The sequence below is a fragment of the Ovis aries genome, chromosome 1 (genome assembly GCF_016772045.2).
Source record: "Ovis aries strain OAR_USU_Benz2616 breed Rambouillet chromosome 1, ARS-UI_Ramb_v3.0, whole genome shotgun sequence".
NCBI lineage: Eukaryota > Metazoa > Chordata > Mammalia > Artiodactyla > Bovidae > Ovis > Ovis aries.
Window position 1 is genome coordinate 39419993 of NC_056054.1, and position 26300 is coordinate 39446292.

The following is a 26300-nucleotide window of genomic DNA, read 5'->3' on the forward strand; positions in this document are numbered from 1 at the left end:
ATGGCATGGGTTTTATAACTTCTTCAGCCACTCGGAACATTAAAAAAAAATCCAAAGTTGTAGCCATTTTTTCAAATATTTACAGCTGCCAGATTGCTGACATGCAGCTAAATAAGGTCTTAGTTTGTAAAATCAAATCCATGTGGTCACTTCTTCCATGCCTGGTGATGAGCATCCCAGCAGAGGCATTCCACACCTGGCAGTGTAGAAAACCAGCCAGCCACCAGTGAAGAGTAGGGAGCTTCAGCTCTTCTTCACCATTTTGATCACTATTGTCCCCCGTGTCTAATTTGGGTTTTGTTGGTTGCACAGTGGTAAAGAATCCACCTGCCAATGCAGGCTATACAAGAGATGTGGGTTTGATCCCTGGATCGGGAAGATCCCTTGGAGAAGGAAATGGCAACCCACTCCAGTATTCTTGCCTGGGGAACCCCATGGACAGAGAAGCCTGACGGGCTACCATGGGGTTGCAAAGAGTCGGACACGACTGAGCACGTCAAGTTGGTGTATCCAGTGCAGCACAGTGTCACTTTCCTTACTTTGTGATTTAGTTGCTTTAAGATCTGCTACCTTGAAGTTTGCAGACATTGGGAGTTAGTGCTTTTGAGTTTATTTAAGGTAAAGAATGGAAGACTTAGAAATATCTGCACAAAGAAGGGATACCCAATTGGTAAAAGTGTTACCGTAACACTTCAGTAAATGTTTATGAAAGCATGTATGCATGTTCTTTTCAAACTGTCATCGATGCGTGGATTGTTCTGGTTGGGTTGTTCTGCTAGTTAGCATTGTATGTGCGGTAGTCCTCTCCCCACTCCACTCTTCCTCTCCTGCTCATTGCTGTGACAGGTACCCCTTATCAGTGTGAGAGACATTGGGGAAGGTCCTGCCTCTACTGACCCATGTCCTCTTTACCTACCAGTCAGTGAGATGCAGCAAATATTCAGTTCAGTTCAGTTCAGTCACTCAGTCGTGTCTGACTCTTTGCCACCCCATGAACTGCAGCATGCCAGTCAGCAGATATTAGGTCCCTAGTAAGTTCCTGGCACCAGAGGATGTGAAGATGAGTGCTCAAAACAAAACAAAACAGAACATGCAGCCATATATAATGAACTGTGTGTAGTTCCCCAAATTTACTCTTCTCCCTGGGACAGAAGAGCCTTTGGTTTGCCCAGCTAATGTCTACTTGTCCTTGGAGCCTTCAGAGTCAATGTCCCTTGGCAACTTGTGGTGATCATTTCTATTCCTTGCCCGCTGGCTCTGATCAGGTGCACCTCCTCTGGGGCCCCGTAACATGCTGGCATACCTCAAGGGAAACACTTATCTGAAGGAGAAATCATTTTGAGTGTGCATTTTAAAAAACTCCCCCATTTTGCACATGGTATTAAAAAACTTTAAGTACAAAAAGATATATGGTAAGAGTGAATTCTGACTTGCAGCCCCTCAGGTCCCCTTCTCAGATGTAGGCATTTCTCAATTTTTGTATATCTATTTTATAGCTACTTTATATATACATATATGTGAGAATATACAGTATATAATGCACAAACATTATATATATTGCCCAAATTATATATATATATAGCCACAAATATAAAAAGTACAGGCATTTTTTTCCTTTTTATACAAATGCTATTTTTCTATATACATGATCAGTACTTTGCTCTTTCTAGAAAATATAATTTAAGGATATATTTTGGTGATTTTTTTCCCCTAATGAATACATACAGAGCTTCTTTATTCTTTTTAACAGGTACATTGTGTTCCACTGCAAATATTTGTAGACTATAATTTATTTAACCGGTAACCATGTAGCTGGGCGAGTAGGTTGTTTCTAATCTTTTTTTGTTATAAACAATACTACTTTGAGAATATGGTATAAATATCATTTCATACGTATTTTAGAGTGTCTGTAAGATAAATTCCTAAAAGTAGAATTGCTATTGACAAGGTATTTGCATTTAAAATTTTCATAGATGTTGCCAAGTTATACCAATTTATGCTCCTACCTATCAATATAAGGGTCCCTATTTCCTTATATCCCTCCCAGTATAGAGAAATATCAAGTGCTTCTTAAATTCCTAATCTGATTGGGGGAAGATCACATCACGTTGACATTTTAATTTACGTTTCTTACATTATCAAGTGATCTTAGTATGGTTTCATGTGTTTGAGAACCACATGTTTTCTTATTTGTAAATTGTCTATTCATTCCATTTGCCCTCTTATCTACTTCATTCTTGTCTTTTTTCCCCTTGCTTATCTGTAAGAGGTTTTGTTTACTATTATGACCGCTGGCCTTTGCCTTTTGAGTTGTAATAATTTTTTCTTTCTAGTTTCTTCTTTTTTCTTTATTGAATATTTTAAATGCAATCCGATGTATCATCTTTCTTTTTATAGCTTTTAGATTTGTGTCAAACTTTGAAAAGCCCTTTTCACTCCAAGATTGCTAAGTAAAATAATCCTGTGTGCTAAGGATATGCTTGCTTGATGGGGACCTTGAGGCAGCAGGTCAGGAAAAATAAGGGCAGCAGAGAAGGCTTGTAGGGGAGGCCTGAAGAAGAAGGAGGTCTCTGGGGCTGATGACAGCTATGGGACCTCCACCGTGACCTCAGGGGGAGGCAGCGTAACAGGACCCATCAGCTCGCTTCCTTCTCCCATGCAGTTCCACCAGCTGCAACAAATCCCCCCAATACCTTGGACTTCCTTGACTGAAAACGGATGCCCACATTCCATTCCCTGGGCAAGGTATACACCTTCTCTGAGCAAAGCAGCTATTGAGAACATTCTCTTATCAGCAGGCGATCAAGTAGCCCATCATGGTAGGTGACACACGTGAGTGAACAGGCCACCCCATCCATCACATGCACAGTAGCGCCGGTCGTTCCTGGTCACTGCCAGTGACCAGGAAGGCCTCCTGAAATGCTGCTGTTTGACAGCTCTGGGAGGGGGGAGAGCCCTTCCTTTTCATATAAGAGGAGCTCTTTGGCAAATCCAAAGCATGCTCTTGCACGGTTGTGGAAATTTCCCATGCCTGCAGCCACAAATACCCAGCTGCTTAAAGGCTGCAGGTAGAACTACATTTCAGATACAGATATCAGCACCTGGGAACCAATTCAAACTATTTCCATCCGGTTTGAAAACCAAAACAGACATGGCAGATTGATGGTGGAAGAGAAGAGTCACAAAATTAACTACATGCAAAGTTACTTTTCTTTCCGATAAAAGAATAAAGGAAAAGAATATTGCACAAGGGGAATGACCAAGTGACCAAGTCAGTATTCTTTGAATTGCAATTGCTCTAAGTTGAGTCTGTGTTTACAAATGGGTGAATATCATTCCTTGTAGATCATTGTGTAAGAGGATTCTGTGCTTTTGCATCTCTTCAGTCTAATCAAATGAGCTGTCCACACACAACCCTGGGAGGGATTGGGGGCAGGAGAAGGAGATGACAGAGGATGAGATGGCTGGATGGCATCACTGACTCGGTGGACGCGAGTCTGAGTGAACTCCGGGAGTTGGTGATGGGAGGCCTGGCGTGCTGCGATTCATGGGGTCGCAAAGAGTCGGACATGACTGAGCGACTGAACTGAACTGAACACACAACCCTATCTGACAAGGGAGGTTCACCCTGATGGGTGGCGCTCCATCCTGCTTCACAGCAAGGAAAAGAGGCTCCTGCCCCATTTGTCTCTTGTCTTTAGTTTCTTGAACTGGTTTCTAATGCATGAGAATATTTCAAATCTGGTCAGTTTATTTAGTGGAAAGACTGTGGGCTTTGGAATCAGAAAGACTGGATTCAAATCCTGACTTTTTCACTCTGTGACTTTAGTCTAGTTCTTAACCTCATTGAGCCTTAGTGTTCTCATCTGTAAATGGGTATCTATAACCCACAAATAATGCACATAACAAACCATCCCACAATTTAGTGACCAGAAGCAACAAGCATTTATTTATCTCATGAGTCAGTGTGTTGGCTGGATGGTTCTTTGGTCTGAACTGGGCCAGGCTGGTCTCAACACCTTCTTGTAAGCCAAAGCAAGTCACTAAGTTCAGCTCAGATTCAAACGAGGGAAGTAGGCTGCATCTCTTCATGTGAAAAACTGCAGAAAGGTGCAGGTACAAGGAGGAGTGACTTGTGGCCGTTTCCTTCTGCCCGCTACTTCATACACATAAATGTGACAGCGCATGGGGAGTGCAGCTATTATATCACTTACACATTCAGAAGACGTTTGTTGAGTGCCTGCTATTGTGTACAAGTCAACAGCTCCTGCTGTGTATGATGTAGAGTTAAGTCAGATCTCGTCTCCAGCCTCTATAAGCCTTCAATCTTAGTAAAGAACACTGAAGCAATTGTAGGTCACCTTACAAAGTGTAAAGTGTCTTAAGAGAGGAATTGATAAAACAATATGTGATCTCAGAAGAGGGAGAGATTAAGAGGCTCTGGGAAGAGATTCTGGCCCCAACGTATGCTCTGCTTAATGTTTCCCTCTATTTAATTTTAATTATTGATCTCCCCAGGCTATCAATAATGACATGGTACAGGAAACCCAGTCCAGACGGGCAAAGCATTTTAAACTGGAGCAATTTGAGGCAAATTAAGTATTTGAAAATTGCCAGCCATTTAGATCCAACACGCCCAGGCTAATGTGGCTGGAGCAAAAGCATCTTACTATCTTGTAGGATAATAGTTAGTAATCCTCCTAAATTTACCTCTGATTAAAATAATTTCCACTAATCCAGGCACCCCTCAATCCCATTAACTTAAACAGTTGGTTTCCAGGGACAGGCAGAAAATACAAATTATACTTTCAGTAGGTTTTTTCTGAAATAGTTTAAAAAAATGTTTACTCCCCACTCTTTGGAACTTTGAAATGACTGAATTAACAGTGTGCTAGAGGGGATTAGAGAAAACCCAAACCTGAATAGTGGAGATGAGATTTCACCAGCAGGGTAGCAGCTTGTGTGGAGCCAGGTTTGGGTGAGGGAAGATGGTGCTTACCTTCTCCTGGCACTTGGTGACATGCCAGGGGACGCTAGGCAAGTTCTCTGGCCGATCCTGGGTTTCTTCAGCTCCAACCAGGGTATGATTATCTCGGGCCTTGATCCTTCACATGTGGAGTCATGAGCTAATGTCTGTTCTGTGTACAGGCTTTCTTGAAAGGAAAAGTGCTACCTAAATACAAGGTACTTGTATTACTGTGAGGTGCTTGAAATCTTAATAGCTTTTTCACTGTGTCCAAAGTGGCCTTCTCTTTGTAAATGCTTTAAGTGGATAAGAATCAAAGCTGAAAAGGGTTTTGTTCCTCTCACTTTGTATGCCTACAGTCGGAGGACTGCTCATTTTTAGAGTGTGTCCAGTTTGCCTATTTGGTGAAGAGCTTCACAAACATAAAAATCCCAGCCATTGGAGACCCACGGAGGAGAGATACTGGTAGAGATAAAACTGCCCTGCTCTTCACAGAATGATAATTTTCCTCCCAAGAGTCCCATTGGCCAAATTGTTGGTCAACCAATTAGGAGGACCTTCTAGTTAAACATAAATACTTTGCTTTGAAAGACTTTGAAGTGGTACCAGTTTTGTCCTTGGTTAATATTCACTGGGCTCTCTCAGTATTGATGAGATTTCTGACTACTTTGAGATTTTCTGACAAAAACAAGAATTACGTTTAAATCAGCCAACTCCCTTTACCTTAGATTCTTAAATTACATTAAACTTCTCAGTTCAGTTAAACTTTTTCGTGTTGTTTGGATTTTTTTGGCAGGCATGTCATTATATGAGTTTCCCCACACTGGTGGGCTGTAGAGAACCAATGCTAGACTGGTTATGTAAGATCCACTTTGGGAGATTTAATAGTTTAGGGATAGGAGGTCCAAGAATCTGTGTTTGTCTAATATGCTCCCCAGCTGGGTTTGGGAATTGCTGCATTAAATACCCCTCAAGTTGTATCTATGGTAAATAAAATAGTCTTTACCAGTCAGTGATAGCTGCTACTCTGCTGGCCACTGAACTCATCTTCGAGTATTTTCCTAGTTAATCCTCATCACAGTCCTGCAAGCTCACTACTAGTATGCCTGTTTTATGTATGAGGGGCTGAGGTTTAGAAGTAGGAAGTAGTTTGCCTGAGGTCATAAGTTAGTGTGTGACAGCCTCAGTATTTGAACATGTCTGATGCTGAAGTCAATATAGCCCTCATTTGTTCCTCCGCCGTGGTGCTTCTCATCTAGCATGTTACATGATCATGTCAGAACCAGGCAGGACACAAAGGAAGCGTGAGACATGATCTTTGCCCTCAAGATTTTTGCCAGGGACTCAGAGTGAAAGGAAGAACACTTACTGATGACTGAAGGACACATGGATCATAAAATTGAGGGCAAACTGCAAAGTAGAAAATTAGAATAAAAGTGCAGTCTTTGTCTTTTCAATAGACAGTTGAACATCACTGAGTTAGCAGATTTATTATATTTTCCTATTAAACTGCATGTTGTTTTGCTGTGATTTAAACATAGCTTAAGGTAGGAAACAGAGGTATCTTATTTGAACTTCAAACACGAGAAAGATTTTATTGATGTCAGCACTGCACTATTTCAAGGTGATGACATTTGTGCATCAAGTATTCTGTTTTATATATTCCATTTTTTATTGATCTGGCTAGAGCAGAAGTTATTTAGCTTGTGTGTCGTATTATGTTGAATGGACAATTATTTTCTCTCTTTCTAGAGCCAAGTATAAATCAGAAAGGTAAAAGGAACTAGAAATTTAAAAACTCTTAGGTTACACTAGCCCTCCATTACTAGCAGATACTTACGTTGCTAAGGAGATAAAGACACAAAAGACCCAGTCCTGGTTGAAAAATCGATTTAGGAAGTGCACAGGGCTGGAGCTAAATGACTAAAGCTGGAAGAGACATTCCCTGTTTCTAATAGGAGACTCATGTTAGTAGCCAAGTTCTGCAGGCAAGGGCAGTTACGTGACTATGGCAAGTGAAGACATACCCACTGCAGAGGTCTCAATCTTTGTTCACTTTTTTGCAGAAGTCAATCCTGTTCTATTCAAAAGAGGAATTAGATTATTCAGCCTCCTTGTGTCCATTAAGCATCCGGCTCTCCATAAACCACATCCATTAATTGCATCACCAAAATCTTTGGTCAGGACAGGATCTTCTGAGACTGTGCTAAGCCCCTTTACCTCCCCCACCCTCATTAACCCCCTTCCCCATTGCCAATCTCCATCCCATACACAGTGTTTATCATATGGTGTTTTGATTCTTTATTTACCTCTCTGTGTCCCTACCACACAGTGATTTCCTTAAAGAAAACAAGTCTTTGTTCACTAGTATGTTCCAGCACCTAGATAGGACTTGACTGGTCAGATACAGAGTAGGTACTCTGTAAATATTTGTCAAGTGGATGAATGGCTGGATGAATTCATGAACAAGTGAATATGATCACATTAAACTCCAGGTAAAAGTAAGGAGTTTTTAAAGAAATCCTTTGCAGCCATCTAGTTTTCTAAATTGTATGCTAATACACTTTAGGGAACACTGGCGCAACTTAATTTCCTTCCCATTGCCTATAGGACTTAACCAAGACTTCATTTGTTTTGCAAAAAAAATAAAACTCTCAGGCTGTCATGGAATTGCAGCTAAGAAAGCATCTTCCTTGGATCTCTTGTTTCTTTTGAGATGTGGGTGACTGCATTGACCAGGGACGATTGTAGAGTAATAGACTTCTATTACAGAAAGGATGATAGAATATGAAATGAAAGTGTGTGTGGGCCGTACAGAGGGGGAAAATAAATGGCAAACCCCAAAGACAAAGACAGATGACACAGCAGGATGATAAGAAGGCAAAACTGCCAGGAGGTGCTTTTGAGGGGAAAAGCCTATAAGGAAGAGCAGTCAAGTAGAAACAAGAAGAAAAGAGTGAAGTTTGTTGATGTCATTCGAAATCTGAGGTGTTTGCAGCACCCGAAAGGAAATGACATAAAACCTCTCTAGGAAGATAAGACCAATTTCTAAGCTAAACACTTTTCAACATGCTTCCTTCTTTTTTTTTTAACTGTCTCTGCCAGCTTGTTCTGAAGCCAGAAATAAAGCAGCTCTTTTGTTGCGCTAAGCATCCATGAAGTCTAGTGGCACCATGGGTGGATGAGGGAGTACTAACTTTGGGTCTGTACATTTGAACTCCTCATTGGGGAAGATTAAGGTTTGAGCCATCTGGAAGTTTCTCTTATAACTTTGTACTAACCCCGGGAAGAACCAGCCTTCCCAGTGATTAGTTGAGATGTTTCCTTTTTTTTCTTTACAGAAAACAAACAAACAAACCAACCTAGAAGCCCCTGGATTTTGACAGTACTATTTGTTTCCTTCTTGAAGAAAGCTGTTTCTGTACAACTGAGTGTGACCATTGTTGATTTATGTGCATGTCCCTTAGTGTACCTTAATATTTCTAATATGCAGGCCTCCTCTCAGACTGTAACAGTCTTTCAAAACTTCTGACCTTTTCAGATTTCTGTCCCCAAACTGGAAGTTGTACTATTCCTCAGTGCTGCCTTGGAACCCTCTGATGACCTCTATTGTACCTCTCATCACAGATTTATGTTTAGAGTTAAGTCAAATTTATTTAATACATTTTCTAACTTGTTTGCTTATTATTGCCCTTTGCATGCAACCCCTTTGTTCTAGATCCGATTTCCCTCTTACTCAAATACAAAAAAAATAGGACAAAAGGCTACAAGTGTGTTTGAAACAGTTTTAACAGGAAGAAAATGGAAACAACTAAATGTCCAAGGTGAATGGTTACAGTGTTGAGCTGTGGAATACTACTCAGCAGTATAAAAAGAATAATCCATTGATACACACAAGAAATTGGGTGGCTCTCAAGGCCTTATGTGAGTCTGTTTATATCACATTCTTGAAACAAAGGAATTATAGAGATGGAGACCAGATTAGTGGTTGCCAGGGATTAGAAATGGTTAGGAGTGACGGATGGGGATGACTCTTAAAGGGGTAGCATGAAGGAGATCTTTGTAGTAATGACATAGCTCTTCATCTTGATTGCAGTGATAGTTATACAAGTCTATAGTTGTAATGAAATTATAGAGCACTATACACATACGTTGTAACAATGTGAAATTCCAGATTTTCCAATTAATTTTTTAAGTGTTGATTGTTTTCCTTATTTGGCCATGCTGGGTCTCAGTTGTGTCGCACAGGACCTGTGATCTCCATTGCAGTGTGCGTGACCTTTCGAGTTGTGGCATGCAGAGTCTTTCTTTCGGTTGTGTCATCTGGGATCTAGTTCCCTGACTAGGGATTGAACCCAGGCCCCATGAAGAGTCTTAACCACTAGATCACCAGGGAAGTTCCAAATTCTAAGTTTTGAAAACATGAACACATAAAACGTGGTCCACTGGGGAAGGGAATGGCAAACCACTTAGGTATTCTTGCCTTGAGAACCCATGAACGGTATGAAAAGGCAAAACGATAGGACACTGAAAGATGTACTCCCCAGGTTGGTAGGTGCCCAGTATGCTATGGGAGATCAGTGGAGAAATAACTCCAGAAAGAATGAAGAGAAGAAGCCAAAGCAAAAACGGCACCCAGTTGTGGATGTAACTAGTGATGGAAGTAAAGTCCGATGCTGTAGAGAGCAGTATTGCATAGGAACCTAGACTGTTAGGTCCACAAATCAAGGCAAATTGGAAGTGGTCAAACAGGAGATGGCAAGGGTGAACATCAACATTTTAGGAATCAGCAAACTAAAATGGACTGGAATGGGTGAATTTAACTCAGAGGACCATTATATCTACTACTGTGGGCAGGAATCCCTTAGAAGAAATGGAGTAGCCATCATAGTCAACAAAAGAGTCTGAAATGTAGTACTTGGATGCAATCTCAAAAATGACAGAATGATCTTTCCAAGGCAAACCATTCATATCACAGTAATCCAAGTCTATGACGCTACCCAGTAATGCTGAAGAAGCTGAAGTTGAATGGTTCTAAGAAGACCTGCAGGACCTTCTAGAACTAGCACCCAAAAGAGATGTCCTTTTCATTCTAGGGGACTGGAATGCAAAAGTAGGAAGTCGAGATACCTGGAGTAACAGGCAAATTTGGCCTTGGAGTACAAAATGAAGCAGGGCAAAGGCTAACAGAGTTTTGCGAAGAGAATGCACTGGTCATGGCAAACACCCTCTTCCGACAACACGAGAGACGACTCTACACACGGACATCACCAGATGGTCAACACCGAAATCAGATTGATTATATTCTTTGCAGCCAAAGATAGAGAAGCTCTATACAGTCAGCAAAAACAAGACCAGGAGCTGACTGTGGCTCAGATCATGAACTCCTTATTGCCAAATTCAGACTCAAATTGAAGAAAACAGGGAAGACCACTAGACCATTCAGGTATAACCTAAATCAAATCCCTTATGATTATACAGTGAAATGACAAGTATATTCAAGGGATTACATCTGATAGAGTGCCTGAAGAACTATGAACGGAGGTTCGTGACATTGCACAGGAGGCAGCAATCAAGACCACCCTCAAGAAAAAGAAATGAAGAGAAACAAAATGGTTGTCCAAGGAGGCCTTACAAATAGCTGAGAAAAGAAAAGATGTGAAATGCAAAGGAGAAAAGGAAAGATATACCTATCTGAATGCAGAGTTCCAAAGAATAGCAAGGAGAGATAAGAAAGCCTTCCTCAGTGATCAGTGCAAAGAAATGGAGGAAAGCAATAGAATGGAAAAGACTAGCGATCTCTTCAAGAAAATTAGAGATACCAAGGGAACATTTCATGCAAAGATGGGCACAATAAAGGACAGAAATGGTATGGAACAAACAAGCAGAAGATGTTAAGAACAGGTGGCAAGAATACACAGAAGAACTATACAAAAAAGATCTTCATGACCCATATAACCACGGTGGTGTGATCACTCACCTAGAGCCAGACATCCAGGAATGCAAAGTCAAGTGGGCCTTAGGAAGCATCACTGCAGTCAAAGCTTGTGGAGGTGATGGAATTCCAGTTGAGCTATTTCAGATCCTAAAATATGATGCTGTGAAAGTGCTACACTCAATATGCCAGCAAATTTGGAAAACTCAGCAGTGGCCACAGGACTGCAAAAGGTCAGTTTTCATTCTAATCCAAAAGAAAGGCAATGCCAAAGGATGTTCTAACTACCACACAACTGCGCTCATCTCACACACTAACAAAGTAATGCTCAAAATTCTCCAAGCCAGGCTTCAACAGTATGTGAACCGTGAACTTTCAGATGTTCAAACTGGATTTAGAAAAGGAAAAGGAACCAGAGATCAAATTGCCAACATCCATTGAATCATCAAAAAAGAAGAAAGTTCCAGAGAAACATCTACTTTTGCTTTATTGGCTATGCCAAAGCCTTTGACTGTGTGGATCACAACAAACTGTGGAAAACTCTGAAAGAGATGGGAGTACCAGACCACCTTACCTGCCTCCTGAGAAATCTGTATGCAGGTCAAGAAGCAACAGTTAGAACTGGACATGGAGCAACAGACTGGTTCCAAATAGGGAAAGCAGTAAGTCAAGTCTGTATATTGTCACCCTGCTTATTTAACTTCTCTGCAGAGGACATTATGAGAAATGCTGGACTGGATGAAGCCCAAGATGGAATCAAAGTCGCTGGGAGAAATATCAATAACCTCAGAAATGCAGATGACACCACCTTTATGGCAGAAAGTGAAGAAGAACTAAAGAGCCTCTCTTGATGAAATTGAAAGAGGAGAGTGAAAAAGTTGGCTTAAAACTCAACATTCAGAAAACTAAGATCATGGCCTCCAGTCCCATCACTTCATGGTAAATGGATGGGGAAACAATGGAAACAGTGACAGACTTTATTTTTCTGGGCTCCAAAATCACTGTGGATGGTGACTGCAGCCATGAAATTAAAAGACACTTGCTCTTTGGAAAAAAAGTTATGACCAACCTAGACAGCATATTAAAAAGCATAGATATTACTTTAACAACAAAGGTCCATCTAGTCAAGGCTATGGTTTCCCTGGTAGTCATGTATGGATGTAAGAGTTGGACTATAAAGAAAGCTGAGCACCAAAGTATTTATGCTGTTGAATCGTGATGTTGGAGAAGACTCTTGAGAGTCCCTTTGACTGCAAGGAGATCCAACCAGTCCATCCTAAAGGAAATCAGTCCTGAATATTCATTGGAATGACTGATGCTGAAACTGAAACTCCAATACTTTGGCCACCTGATGTGAAGAAATGGCTCATTGGAAAAGACCCTGATGCTGGGAAAGATTGAAAGCAGGACGAGAATGTTACAACAGAGGATGAGATGATTGGATGGTATCACTGACTCAATGGACATGTGTTTGAGTAAGCTCCGGGAGTTGGTGATGGACAGGGAAGCCTGGCATGCTGCAGTCCATGGGGTCACAGAGTTAGACATGACTGAGCGACTGAACAGAACTGAACTGAACAGAATAATACATAAGTTTCATTGGAGAGAAACTGGGTGAAAGGTACATGTGACCTCTTTGGTCTTTATACACCCTTTTGATTTCTTGTGGGGACGTATTTCCCTATCCTAGCCAAGTCCTAGGTAGACTCAAGCGCCCTAGCAACTTCTCTGGCTATTGGTGGAAGTATTTCAAGCCCCTCCCTCAGAGTGGGGAGATCTCCCGGGCTCTCATAAAGGCTTTAGGCAAGAAGGCACATCTCCCTCTGGTCAAAGGTTGGTTTTCCAGGGAGTATTGCTAATGCAGCCCCTAGCCTGAGGGACCTGTGTTTATAGGTATCTTCTCCATCAGCTTCTACTGAACTGTTTTCTTCTTTTTTGACACCTGAGAATGTCCTTTCCTTTCAGTTATCAGCTATATATTATATTTTTTCCTGTGGCATTTTACTCAGTACTCTTGATGTTTTTTGCCCAGTTGTGGTGGGGGTGCGGGTAATGACTTGTGGGAAGAGGAGTCCCTATTTGTCCATTTCTGTGGTAAAGAACATGCCTGCCAGTTCAGGAGATGTAAGAGGTGCAGGTTCGATCCCTGGGTCGGGAGGATCCCCAGAGAAGGAAATGGCCACCCACTCCAGTATTCTTGCCTGGAGAACCCCATAGACAGAGGAGCCTGGTGGGCTACAGTCCATGTGGTCGTGAAGAGTCGGACATGACTGAAATGACTTAGCACACAGCCCTCGCCTCCCACTAGACTGTAAGTTTCCAAAAAATGTTATGGACCAGGTCAAGTTTTTACATCCTAGTTCTTATACCTGGAAAGTGTTAGTTGCATTGAATTTATGGATGAATGAGTGAGTGACTCTTTAGAGTTCCATGGAAGAGACCCCAACTATGGTAGTTTTTAAGTAAGGTAATTTTCAAAAATATGTGTATTCATTTTGAAGAAGATGTATGTCATTATGGTGCTTTGTGTAGCATAATTCTTTAAATACAAGAACTACATATGATCCATAGTATTAATACAAGAGATTTCAAGAAGGAAATATTTCCAAGGGAAAAAAGACATTTAAGTGTGATTCAGAAAGTATCTCCTCTCTTCCCTCTGTGTCTCTCACCACCTTGAGGGGTTTTAGAATTAGGGAGCCAAGCATTGATGGGAAGGAGTGTGGCCTCTGGTACTGGTTGTCAAACTAAGTTCTGCTGAACTTAGAGTTCACAGGGGTTCTCTGGAGCAGAGAGGGCTTAAGCTAGAGAGGAAGCGGTTACGTCTTTGGGCATTAGCCACCCCCTGTTTTGGCATAATTGGAGACACTAGCTCTGCTGTCAGACTGCCTGGGTTTGACCACAATTCCCACCCCTCCCCAGCACCCTGAGTAGACAGGTGCCCTGATTCTCTACCTCAGGCTCTCCAATCTTGGAATGAAGGTAATAATGGTACCTATCTTATGGAATTGTTGAGAAGATCTCTTGCGTGTCAGCTTCTCAGACACTGAGAGGACAGTGGACAACTGTCCTGGACAACTTTTTTTTTGTTTCTGCAATTCTCTATGTATAAAAATATGAATAATACTACAGAATTTGGTATATTTTAAATTTCTTCTTCAACAGATTAATGATTGCGACATGAACCAAAATTGTGCCATTTACGAGGTCTTTGTAGATTTTATTAAGAATCTGTAGGTGGTATCGATGGGTATTGGAACAGTTTAAGGCTGCAGGATTGTGCCTTCTTTCTTTGTGACTGTACTGGTAACTTTTTCTGAAGATTGCCTTAGACATCCAAATTTAAGGTCCCTGAGGATTAGGCCATTGTAGACACTGAGCATAGTAATTCTCCACCCCTGCGTATCCCACCCTGGGTAAGGGAGACTCTGACGTTCCTCTCCCAGAGTGGAGGGGTGCCTTGTGCGGGACCCTAGATGTAGGATGATTGTGAACTAAAGGCTGGAGTAATGCTCAGGGTGACTAACCCCCGGAGCTGTTGGGGGATGTGGCCTGCCTGCCCTTCTAAGGAGAGCAGATTGTGACTTTCCCAAACAGGTACCTTTGGTGAAGCTGACACACCTGGCTGTGGGCTTCTCCACTGAGGTGCTGATGGGAGGAAGGAATCAAGGCCAAGAATGTTGTGTGTAAACTGACACTTCATACCAGAGATTTTGAAGTCTCCTTCCCACCTTCTTCCCCCAAATGATCACAAACAGAAGCCTTCTTTTACCGCAGAAGACAGTGTGCCCCGTTTGTGTGACTGACACTGGCTGTTTGGAAATTCCCTGTGCAGCTCTCTAAACTCAGTTTCTAAGGAGACTTATCATTCTTACAGGCACAGTCAAGGGAAGATGGAGAGCAATGAGAAGGCAGTATGCATTTATTTCTGTTTTAAAAATTTATGTTATTGAAGCATGCGTTTATTCCCAAGCCATTTCTAAGGCTTGTATCTATCTTAGAACTGTGATTTTGGCCAAGTCTCTAGACTGCTTTGGGCCTAATTTGCTTCATATGTCAGATGAGGAAGTTGTATCAGATAAGAGGATTAAAATATCTTTTGTTTAAAGCATTGGTGCCTTTTCCATACACCTGAATATATAACACAGAGAAATGTGGAATTGTTCCTGTTGAAGAAGGAGCTATTGCCTGGGTCTCTTGTCTTCTGTACCTGCAAATCCTCCAAGGTTCCCTGTAAGGATACCTCCAGAAATCCTTAGGCTTGAGTCATGACCTAGTTGAACTTGTAAGAAATTAGAATACTGAAAATAACACTGTATGACACTTCAGTTTTATATCTAAGGAGAGAAGGACCCACATATGGACTGTCACATTAAAATGTGCACCCCTTTCAAAAAGTTATAAATTTGTGAACTCTGGGCAGGGGGATGCCCCAGAGTGGCTGGTTATTAAAGTGTGACGCACAAGCAGCAAAAAACGTGCAAAAAACAAAATACATAGCTTGCTAAATAAGTCTTTGGCCTCTAAGGCCCACCCAGCTATCACACTGTAAACTCAGTGTTACTGGCCAGAAAAGGCCCTCGGATAGCCACTTGTTCCCTCACACTTGGCCTTTGTGACCACTGGGCTGGCCACCAGTCTCGTGAGAATGCTGGTTCGTGCCTGTATAACCTCAACTTGTCACTGGATCAGGATACAGGATGTGGCGTGGCTGGGGGCTTCTTGGAAGAGCTTGTGCATCCTGTGAACATGGGGTCGCTCCCTGCCAACTGCTGAGATGAACCAGTAATCCTTGTGGAGAGCACAGGCTTTTATCAATGAGAAGGATTCAAGGCTTATTATTTTTTTTCCTTTGCTCCAAATAACACTCCCACTGTTCAGGCTTAAATACCAAAACCTTATGGTTTGCAGAATCGGTGCCAAAAAGTCACTCATCAGTGAAACTGCAAAGATAATAGCTCCTATTGATCAACTCCAGAGAAGAATGGCTTGCCCTCCTGCAGAGGTCAGGAAAGATAAGGGATGGAGTTTTCTCAAACATGCTGGATTTGCCTAAATTGGATAAAACCACATAGAAACACTGATGTTCTAAGAGAACTGGTGACTGATTCAGGAAAACCTCACAAAATGAAAAGATCATCTTGGATTTAGTAAGGCATGCAAAATAGAGTCTTTCTTAAAGTACAGCAAATGTGTTACTGCAAACTGAAACAGTGACACAGCCACTAAACTGGAGTATATCCATGCAGAGTATGTCCATGTGCCTTTCTAGACAGAGGGTGAGGCATGCAAGATCTTGAGTGTCCACTCTATGCTGGGCACCCTCTTGGGTGCAGGACACTTTTGGTCGATAATCTGCTCTAGTCCTTACCACATTTCCTATGAGATGGCTTGTATTGTCCTCATTTTCCAGATGAGAAAATAGTGGTCAAAAGATGTTAAGTAACTTGGTCTTGATCACAACATTAGTAACTGGCAGAAATTAGTATTTTAATGTAGGTGTGTATTTTCATTAAAAATTCTACTGTCTCCTAGTTGGCATGTACGAATTTGCTATTATCACAATGATGTTACAAAAAGAGAGGCTGCTAGTCTGGAGTTAAATATCTCATCCTTTTGCCACAGTAAAGAGAGTAAGAGAGGAACTGAATTCATCACTGGAGGTCCCGTAGGGTCAAGACTGGTGGTCACATCTCTCTAAGGCTGCTGCTGACCTTGGAATCGAGGCTGCTTAAATCAAGATATGCTCAATTTTTCTCACTTAAAGGGTCAGTCTTCTTTTCAGGAGGTGAGGGGGAAGCTTATTAAACATCATTTTTTGTGAGGGACAATTACTAACATTAAACTTTTCACATTAAATAATCCAGCCTTACTTAAAAAAAAAGTAGCCTAAGAAGATATTTGTCAGGGAGAGTATTCATACTTAAAACTATTTTATCTGTTTTTATTATCATTTTATCTGAAGAGCTGAACATATGGTTATCTCAAGGAATAGATCTTGAAGCTGAGAACAAAATTCCTCAGAATCATCACAATCAATTAATGAGGTTATGAATTGAAATTATCTTTTCTGTAGCCCAAGAACTGAGTGGTAATTAGTGTCCAGGGACACGTGGGGGAACAGTTTTACTGTTAGCAGTGCCAAGAATCTATTCATTTGTCATCAGTCTCAAATTATATTCAATCAGCAATTCAAATTCAGGCTAGAAAAACCAAATGACATATAGCTAACTTTCTATAAAATTAATACTGTAAAATGAAACCTATGTTTCTGGCAATTTAGCTGTGAGCAGCAGTAAGATGAAGCTATGAAAATATTGAATGTAAATGCTGTCAAGATCTGGCTTAATCCCACCACTTCCCCACCCTTTGCTTCTTGCCTGAGTGGCCGCCGTGGCTGCCATGCTTCTATTCCCAAGCTCCCTGAAGTCTGGGTACTGGAGTGCTTGATGAGCCTTTTTATAAAAGGAACCACAATAGCCCAAAATACTGCAAACAAGGGGCCTTTATTCAAAGAGCCAAAGTGGGTGGCGGCAGCAGGGGGGTCAGAGTGGAGTTGTGGTTGGAGTCACATGTGGAGGGCTCTAGAATATAGACAATTAGCACTTCCTGGTAAAATCACCTGCATGAAACACCCATTTCTAGGACAAGTGGTTGATAGCAGGAGCACTGCCTTCTCCTGTGGCTTTCTGTTAAGCAGTTTTCTTACTTGTGCAAATTTTCCTTTTTGGCTTCATATTTTGGAATCCTGTTTGCTCTAAGATCCCAGCCATAATGCCCATCTGACCTCGGTTCCCCTGAAAAGAATGCATGCTGTTGTTGGCTCAGGATGTGGGAGGTGACCGGGGCCTTTTGGGGTGGGTAGGTTTTGTGTGGCTTGTCTACTTTCTTTCCCACCTGTTTTCTTTCCCACCTGGACAGGGGAAGAAGAAAGCCAAGAAGGTCTGCACAAACCAAACAACTCCTTTGTCTCTGCTATGCATGGCAGGTTAATTAGAGACTCAGTAGACAAGCTAGAAATGGCCTCTGCAAGGTCTCAGTGGGTAAACATCCTGTCCTTGGCAAAGCTCACTGATGACGGCATGCGGCTTCTACGGCCATGTGGCAGATGGCCTCCATCAATAAATAAGGAAATGTAGAAGAGTGTGCTTATCTTGGTGAAAGGGTAAAGCCAGAGAGAAATAAGTGAAAACCTAGTCAGGTTTCAGGCTTGACAACTGGGCAGCATGGGCTGCCCGGAGCTGTGTGGGTGGTAGAGTCAGACAGACGTAGGTTTAAATACTAGTTCTTCCTCTGCCTTGCGTTCTAACACAGATCCATTTGCAGTGGCTACCTAAAAAAACCGTGTTGAAAGGCTGTAAGGCAGATCCCAGGTTTATAGGCAAAAGGATCCATAATTGATCAATGATATCTGAAGAAAGGGGGTGTGATAGCATGGCTGCCACAGATCTAATGACCCAGTCTCTGGGCTCTCTGAGATCCTACCTAGCACAAAAGCTCGGTAATACAAGTGTGTGTGTGTGTGTGTGTGTGTGTGTGTGTGTGTGTGTGTGTGTGTACATGGCCTAAGGGGAGATTAATGCAATCCTATTAAAATGTGCTAGTAGGATGTGTCATGGGTTAAATATTCAAAAGTAAAAGTATTGTTTGTATTTACAGTATATCATAAAAAGTTTTAAAATTTTCATAGTGTATCATGTCCTTAATATTTTGGATTTGCATGTTTGCTTTAATTTATGGTGGTTTTTAAAGTTACCTTTGAATTTTGGGTACCACAAATTACTCTCCATATTCAAATCCTTAGCTTCCATTTGTCTTGACTGAAGGTTTCAATATAAAGAAATCAATTGGTCTATTAAGAGAAATGCTATGAATTCACAAACACAAATGAAACCAGCATCAGGAGCAATGTTGATCTCATGTTTCATGGAAAGGCTGTTGACTCTATTAACCTGAGACTGGCCTTTGAACAAGAAGAGGAAGAGTTTGTATTTGATCATGTTCGGTCATTTCTGCAGGTTTGGTTTTTTGTCAATGAAATATTTGTATTTAATTTTCAAGCCTGTGTTTTAAAGGAAAAAAATCCTCAAATCTGGCCTCCAGTATGTTTGTCTGGATAGCCTCCATAATACAGGCACCTCTGCCTGGCAGGCTGAGCAGACATTTAAGTTTAATAAGCTATGGGACTGCGTGGTCCCTCTCGGAAAGCAGGGCCTTTGGAAATCTCCTGTAATGCTTCTAACAGCCCATAAGTTACTATATTTAATATTGCCCTTGTCTTTCTCCCCTCCCTTCTCTTTCTTTTCAGAAACAGAGTTGTCAGTCACTGCTGAGTTAGTGCCTACCTCATCATGGAACATTTCAAGTGAGCTCGACAAAGGTACACAGTGGGGACATGCGGGGCGGAAGTGGAGGGGAGGCGTGAAACGCCAGGTTTAATCCTGGCATGGCTGTCCTTGAAGTCAACTGCTTTTTAGATCACCAGAAGGAGGCAGGGGCCAAAATAAATCCCCTGTTAACTTTGTGATCAGTTAACATTTAATTACTTGGAATTCTATTATTTCTGGAGAGGGTTTTTTTTTTTTTTTTCCCTGCCTCTCTCTTTCCTTTCCCTTCTTCTTCTAAAGAGTTCCACATGGTAAAAATGCTTCAAGATGTGAAAAAGGGTAGTTTCTGACCTTCCTGACACTGCATCCAGTGGATCTTATTTAGAGGATTTGGTTCTGCCTGAGCCAGGATTGATCAGAGATGTTTGTTGGGTGACCTTTTACGGTGAGTATTTGATGTGCTTGCAGGGTTCAGGGCAGAGTATCTGGAAGGTTTGTAATTGCCTGCATGTACAGATGGCCACTTCCTGTGTGCAGCTGGAGAACAGGCTCCTGCTATGCGGCTGTTGTAGCATTAATTAAGCCCTACCATATGCTAAGCACTGGCTACTCTATAGAGATCCTATATCCTGGAAGATAAATCAGGCCGTGTTCAAACCCCCTGCAATTGGCTCATCCTACCTTTCCAGCTTATTTCTCTTTAGACTGCTCTTTTATACGTCTCCAGCCAACTTTCTGTTTCATTGTCTATATCCTGTGCTTTTCTGCTTCTGCCTTTTGTCTAAGCTATTTTTTCCGTCTGAGTTACCCTTCCTTCCTTGCTAGTCCCCACTTTCTCCCTCTACTGGGCTTAGTCACTCAGTCATGTACAATTCTTTGTGATCCCATAGACTGTGGCCCGCCAGGCTCCTCTGTCCCTAGGGATTCTCCGGGCAAGATTACTGGATAGGGTCATCATGCCCTCCTCCAGGGATCTTCCCAACCCAGGGATCGAACCCAGGTCTCCCACATTGTAGACTCATTCTTTACCATCTGAGCTACCAGGTAACACATTACTTAAGTTTGAGCATATAGTCTATATTAGCCACAGTCTTATCTAATCCCTCAGCAGGAAGTAGCCTTTCTGTATTTGGAACCCCATAGTCTTTTCACTCTCATGCATTGGAGAAGGAAATGGCAACCCACTCCAGTGTTCTTGCCTTGAGAATCCCAGGGACAGGGGAGCCTGGTGGGCTGCCGTCTATGGGGTCACACAGAGTCGGACACAACTGAAGCAACTTAGCAGCAGCAGCAGTAGCAGCAGTCTTTTCTTATGTTCATCTCTTAGCATTTTCTTTGTTATATCATGGTGATTTATATAACTGTCTATCTTGCCCTTACACCTGGAAATTCCTTGTAGGTAGGATATCTTTTTTTTTTTTCTTTCTCCTGTCTCTATCAAAAAATCTAGTACATACTCTCATTCATAAGAAATTCTCAATAAATATGTGTGGAATGATGAGTGAGTCTTACTGTATCTAGAGTCATATATATGGATGGGCTATATCCATATATATGTGCAAGAATACTCAGATTCAACAGTCTTATCAAGTTTCTAATTTAATTCAGGCGTGATTCTAGGTTCTGGAATTATAGTGATGAAAGGAGCTCAAAAGTCACTGTCAAAAATTGCCTTTTATGATCAGTTCTCCTTTGTCTGCTCGTGTATTCAATGGGAGTTGGATTTCCTCCCTAAGGAAAGAGACTGTTACTTTATAAAATGATAACAAGCAAATTTAGTTTGCTGGTTATACTTTTTAGGCATTTTATAGTGGCAGGATGAGGTGAGATGTCTCTTCACCTTAGATCAGAGGACATTTGGGATAATTTTTATTGTCAAATTTGATGTGGACATTCTTTTTCTTTTAAAAAATATTTATTTATTTGGCTGTGTCAGGTCTTAGTTATGACACACTGGCTCCTTAGTTGTGATGAACGGGCTTAGTTGCTTCATGGCATGTGGGATTTTAGTTCCCTGACCAGGAATCAAACCCACATCCCCTGCATTGCATGGCAGATTCTTAACCATAGATCACCAAGGAAGTCCCTGGACATTCTTTTTCTAAGTAAGAATTAAAACAGAGGTGTAACATATGTTACACCTCTCCATCTTCAGCACCAAGCACAGTGCTTAGGAGGCAATAGATTTTCAACAAATATTTGTGGATATTTTTAATGGAAAAGAAATAAATGCACTAAACGTGCTTACTCTGTGCCAAGCACTGTGCCAGGGGCTTTCGAGTCTGTGAATTTACTTGGCAAGCTCTTTATGGAACCAACAGAAAAGAGTATATATCTTTGCACATTACATGTTGCTGATCAAGTTCCAGTTATGGCTCTAGAAGGACACAATGTGTGTGTGCTCAGTCGTGTCTGACTCTTTGCAACACCATGGACTGTAGCCTGCCAGGCTCCTTGTCCATGAAAATTTCCAGGCAAGAAGATTGGAGTGGGTTGCCATTTCCTGCTCCAGCGGCTCTTCCTGACCCAGGAATCGAACCCATGTCTCTTGCATCTTCTGCATTGGCAGGTGGATTCTTTACCACTGAGCCACCTGGGAGGCCCCAGAAGGACATCAGTATGTGCTAAAAAGACAACAAAGCTACCAGTAAGAACCTAGCCTGCCAGACTATGAATTTCTAGCAGACTAGCACTATAATTCGGAGAAGGCAATGGCACCCCACTCCAGTACTCTTGCCTGGAAAATCCCATGGATGGAGGAGCCTGGTTGGCTGCAGTCCATGAGGTCGCTAAGAGTCGGATACGACTGAGCAACTTCACTTTCACTTTTCACTTTCATTCATTGGAGAAGGAAATGGCAACCCACTTTAGTGTTCTTGCCTGGAGAATCCCAGGGATGGGGGAGCTTGGTGGGCTGCCATCTGTGGGGTTGCACAGAGTCGGACATGACTGAAGCGATGCAGCAGCAGCAGCAGCACTATAATTATCAGCTGTTGCCCTTCAAGAAAGAAGTACTATCAAGAGTAGAGAACCCACTGGTCAAAGGGTGAAACTAAGGCAGTGGCCGAACTCCTTTGATTGGTTAGCATGGCCTCCCAGAGAGCATGGATGACTTTCCTGGGATTCTTGATGTCTTCTTTCTCTAGAAGATATTTAGTATATATTCTCTATTTCCCACTGAGAGTGTAAATGAAAGATAATTGATTTGTTTGTTCATTGAATGATGAAATCTTTATTGCTTCCTACTCTGATCTGGGCATAGTCTGAAGAATAAGGATCAAAAGATGAATCAGACCAAGGTTTCTGTCCTTCACAAAGTCAGAGCTGAGAGAGAAAGACTAGTATCTAAAGGCATAATAAAATCTTTCTAGTCAGATAGAGTTGTCAAGGGACATTCCTTCCAATCACAGAGAGATGTTAGTGTAAATATACAAGGGGGAAAAAAATCCATCACCAGTCTGGTTTGCAGAAAGGAGAAATCCCCAGGTGCCTGAAATGAAGAGCAAGCAGTGATCAGTGGGAAGGAATGAAACAAAAGATCCTGTGAAAACATGGAAAATATGTATGATTCTTAGGGGGCTGGAGTTTCAGAATCCAATGGGGATGAGAGCTGAGGCAATAGGAAACAAACTCCTTACCAAGGCTGTCAATGAAGAATGAAGGGCCTTACCATGAAAGAAGGGAATTTCTGCTGAAGATTGAGTAGGGAAGTCTATCAACTGTGCTGGCCCACTGGGATCACCCTCAAAAAAATTACACCCCCAGCCTATGCTCTACATGGGTATGGGGTTGGGGTACTTCTCTTATAGTACACAAGCCACAAACTAAGAAGATAATGTAAAAACTGTGTCTGGAATTGATTAAACTATGAGATCCTGAGAGGGGCAGCCTAAAGCCAAGTCATAAAAATGTCTCAACATTTTTATGTTGCATGGCTTTCCCACAAAAAACAAAATTTAAAAACTCAAAGCCACAAAACAACAAAACTCCTGATGTTAAGTGTACTTTTAAATATTTTAGTGTGTAAAGGAGAGGGAAAAAGCCACCATTAGTGAGAGTCAGACAAAAGACATGGAGAAGTTCCTATCTTAGCAACTACAGGGAATAGATCAATTTGAGAGAGTAAGTATGTTTAACACGTTTTCCGGTAAAAGAGGAATAGAAACTATAGGGCAAGTACAGGATAAGATGATCGAAAAGTAGACATTTTACATGAGCTAAATAGAAATTCTGTAATTTAAACATACAGTTATAGAAATTAAAAATTCATCAAATGGGTTAAACAGTGGATGTACTCAGCTGTAGAGAGAAATGGTGAACTGAAAGATATATTCAAGATAATATGGTAGTTCAGAGATTAGAGCATCACCTTAACCATTCCCTCAACCTGCTTTTCCCCACGGTGCTTAGACAGACACTAAAACAACATTCCGGCTTTGGTGGACTTTGCCTTCTAGAGGGAGAAATAGACAATTATGAGTCCTTTCATTGACCATGCTATCAACAATACCTCAAAACATTTAATGTGGGGGTGCCATATTGCCCCATATCTGTTTTGCTGCAAATCCTTACCAGGCTGTATTGACATCATCAATTCTGTGCCCATCTCTTTTCAAGTCAGGGCTCTCTTATCCTTTGGCAGCTCCTATTGCCCAACACAGTGCCTGGTGTGTAGTGGAAAGCATGTGTTAAATTGTATGGGTTCCAACACCATCTGTGCCAATTTATAGTTATTACGTGTGAATTCCTACTAGGGGTGGGGCGCTTGCCAAGCATGTGAAGGCATCATTTGAATTCACAGCATCCTGTGCAGTAGAGCAGACAGGCATCTGAGGCTCAAGGGGGTTAAAGAACTCGGCTGAAGGGCAAAGCTGATGAGTGGTAGTGCCAGGATTCCCACCAAGGCCTCCAGGCCAAGTCCAGGGAGCCATGCCCAACATGGCAGCTGATTACACTGTCTCCCTTGCATTCATATCCCCTCCTCCAGTGGGACAATTGCCCTTGCATGGAGCAGAAGTAAAATAAAAGGCCTTCACTTGGTATTCTCTAACGCCTTTCTGTTCATCGACCTGCTCTATTCCACTTGTGATCCCAGACTGGCTTCTCAGCTCTGTTTCACCCATCAGTCCCACTCTGGTTCCCCAGCTTCATGCTGATCCTGGTTTTCTGTTAAATGAGTCCAGTCAGTGGCATTAAACAGTTACCTGTTTATCCTTTCCAACAGGAAATGAAATTTAAAAGAGACAAGGCCACCCGGGAAGAGCCGTTGAAAGCTACTATTGATGGGGCACAGGGGTATTTTCTGAAACAAATGCTTCAGAACCAAGTGCCTCCTAAAATAAATCGATCTACAGGGGCCTAACCTCAGCTTCCCCATGGGGGTTTTGGGGTGGGGCTTGAGGAGGGCCTCCTTCCCCCTCTTCCATTTTCAGTCACATGAGGTCTCAGAGGTTCTCTATAGAAAGCCAAATGTTTCTTTTGGAGAAAGCACTGGAAATTGCACCCGTAGGTAGCAGAAAGGGAGGGAGCCTCAGCTTAAAAAAATACTGAGGCCTGATTCCAACTGCCAATAGTTCTCTGTGCTGACAGACTAGATTTGGGGGTATTTTGTCCTGCTTTGCTTTTTTAAGAGCCAGCTTTCTCTACCAGCTCGGAGCTTTACACATAGCAGGGAGGCATACAGCAAGGTTCTTATGAGCATGAACTCTGGAGTTACTATGACTCTGAGCTTCCTTTTGCTCACCTGTGCAGCAGAGGCCTTGGTCTCTATCAGCTGAGATGGTTTTCCTGGCCAACTAACACATCTGTGGGTCACTCTTGGGTTGTGCCCAAGCATACCTGCTTGCATGGTTGCAGTAGACGGATGCATGCTGGCCTCAGCCCCTTAGCTCACTGTCAGGGGCTGTGGCCTTGACTCAGGGAGTGGTTGCTTCCTCTTGTCCCCCCTCTCTGTTACTAGATTTGTCCTTGGTACATAAAGAGTCTATTTAAATTACACTGGAGCTTGGTTCACAGCTAGACCTCATGGGGCAATTGAGTCCTTTCCTTGTCTTCTAATGATGTGTTTCTGGAGTAGGGGCAGTGGGTGAAGGGGCCAGAGATGGATGAACTGGATCACGAGCCTTGGTACTTGGCAAGCTAAAGTATAGTCCTAGGACTAGCAGCTTGTCAAAGGAATTTCTGGGGATATCCATGTGGTATTCTAAACCACCCAAGTTCAACAGGCTTTAACCTTATGCACTGTCTTCTAAATATTGATAGCACTGTTTCCTTTGAAAGACTGATATCATCCTGCCACTGCAAAAGCACTTGGAGGCTATATAACCCTTATATAGAAAATGGGAGAAGTAGTATCACTCCAAAGGGTTACATGGAGTCTAAAGTCCCACCCAGTTGGCTCAAATGGTAAAGAATCTGCTCGCAATGCAGGAGACCAGGGTTCAATCTCTGGAAAAGGGAATGGCTACCCACTCCAGTATTCTTGCCTGGAGAACTCCATGGACAGGGGAGCCTGGCGGGCTGCGGTCCATGGGGTCACACAGAGTCGGACACGACTGAAGTGACTAAGCACACACGCATGCACCCACTCCAGGATTCTTGCCTGGAGAATCCCATGGACAGGGGAGCCTGGCATGCTACAGTCCATGGGATCTCAAAGAGTTGGACACGCTTGAGCAAACTAAGCATGCACACACGCACAGTCCCACCACAGTCTCTAGAGCAAATAGCTACTCACTGCAGGTAATGCTATTGCCCCTACCCCTTCTTATTCCCAAGGGGAGGGTAGTATGATCCATTGAATGAGCACTTGACAAAAAACTTAGAATCTACTCACAGCTCAAATCCACAACCAGTTCAGTGACTTGTCAATTAACCTTTGGACGTCACTGTTCTCACCTATAAAAAGAGAGTTATCAATCCTTCTTCTATAAGGCTTCGGTGCTATAGGGTCCAGTATGATAGCCACCAGCCACCTGTAGCTGTTGAGTACTTAAAATTTGGCCAGTCCAGAATGAGATTAGTATGACTATAAAACCTAAACCAGATTTCAGTGGCTTATCTCATTGGAAAA

General features: G+C 42.2%; 1 protein-coding gene across 2 annotated transcripts in view; it reads left to right on the plus strand.

Moving 5' to 3' along the window:
• Positions 1–26300, plus strand: part of ROR1 (receptor tyrosine kinase like orphan receptor 1) — a 457787-nt gene that overhangs the window by 243749 nt on the left and 187738 nt on the right. For both annotated transcript variants that reach the window (XM_042249177.2, XM_060410548.1), the window contains exon 2: positions 19210–19281. In XM_042249177.2, coding sequence (XP_042105111.1) covers positions 19210–19281 — 72 coding nt within the window. The remainder of the gene's footprint in view (positions 1–19209; positions 19282–26300) is intronic.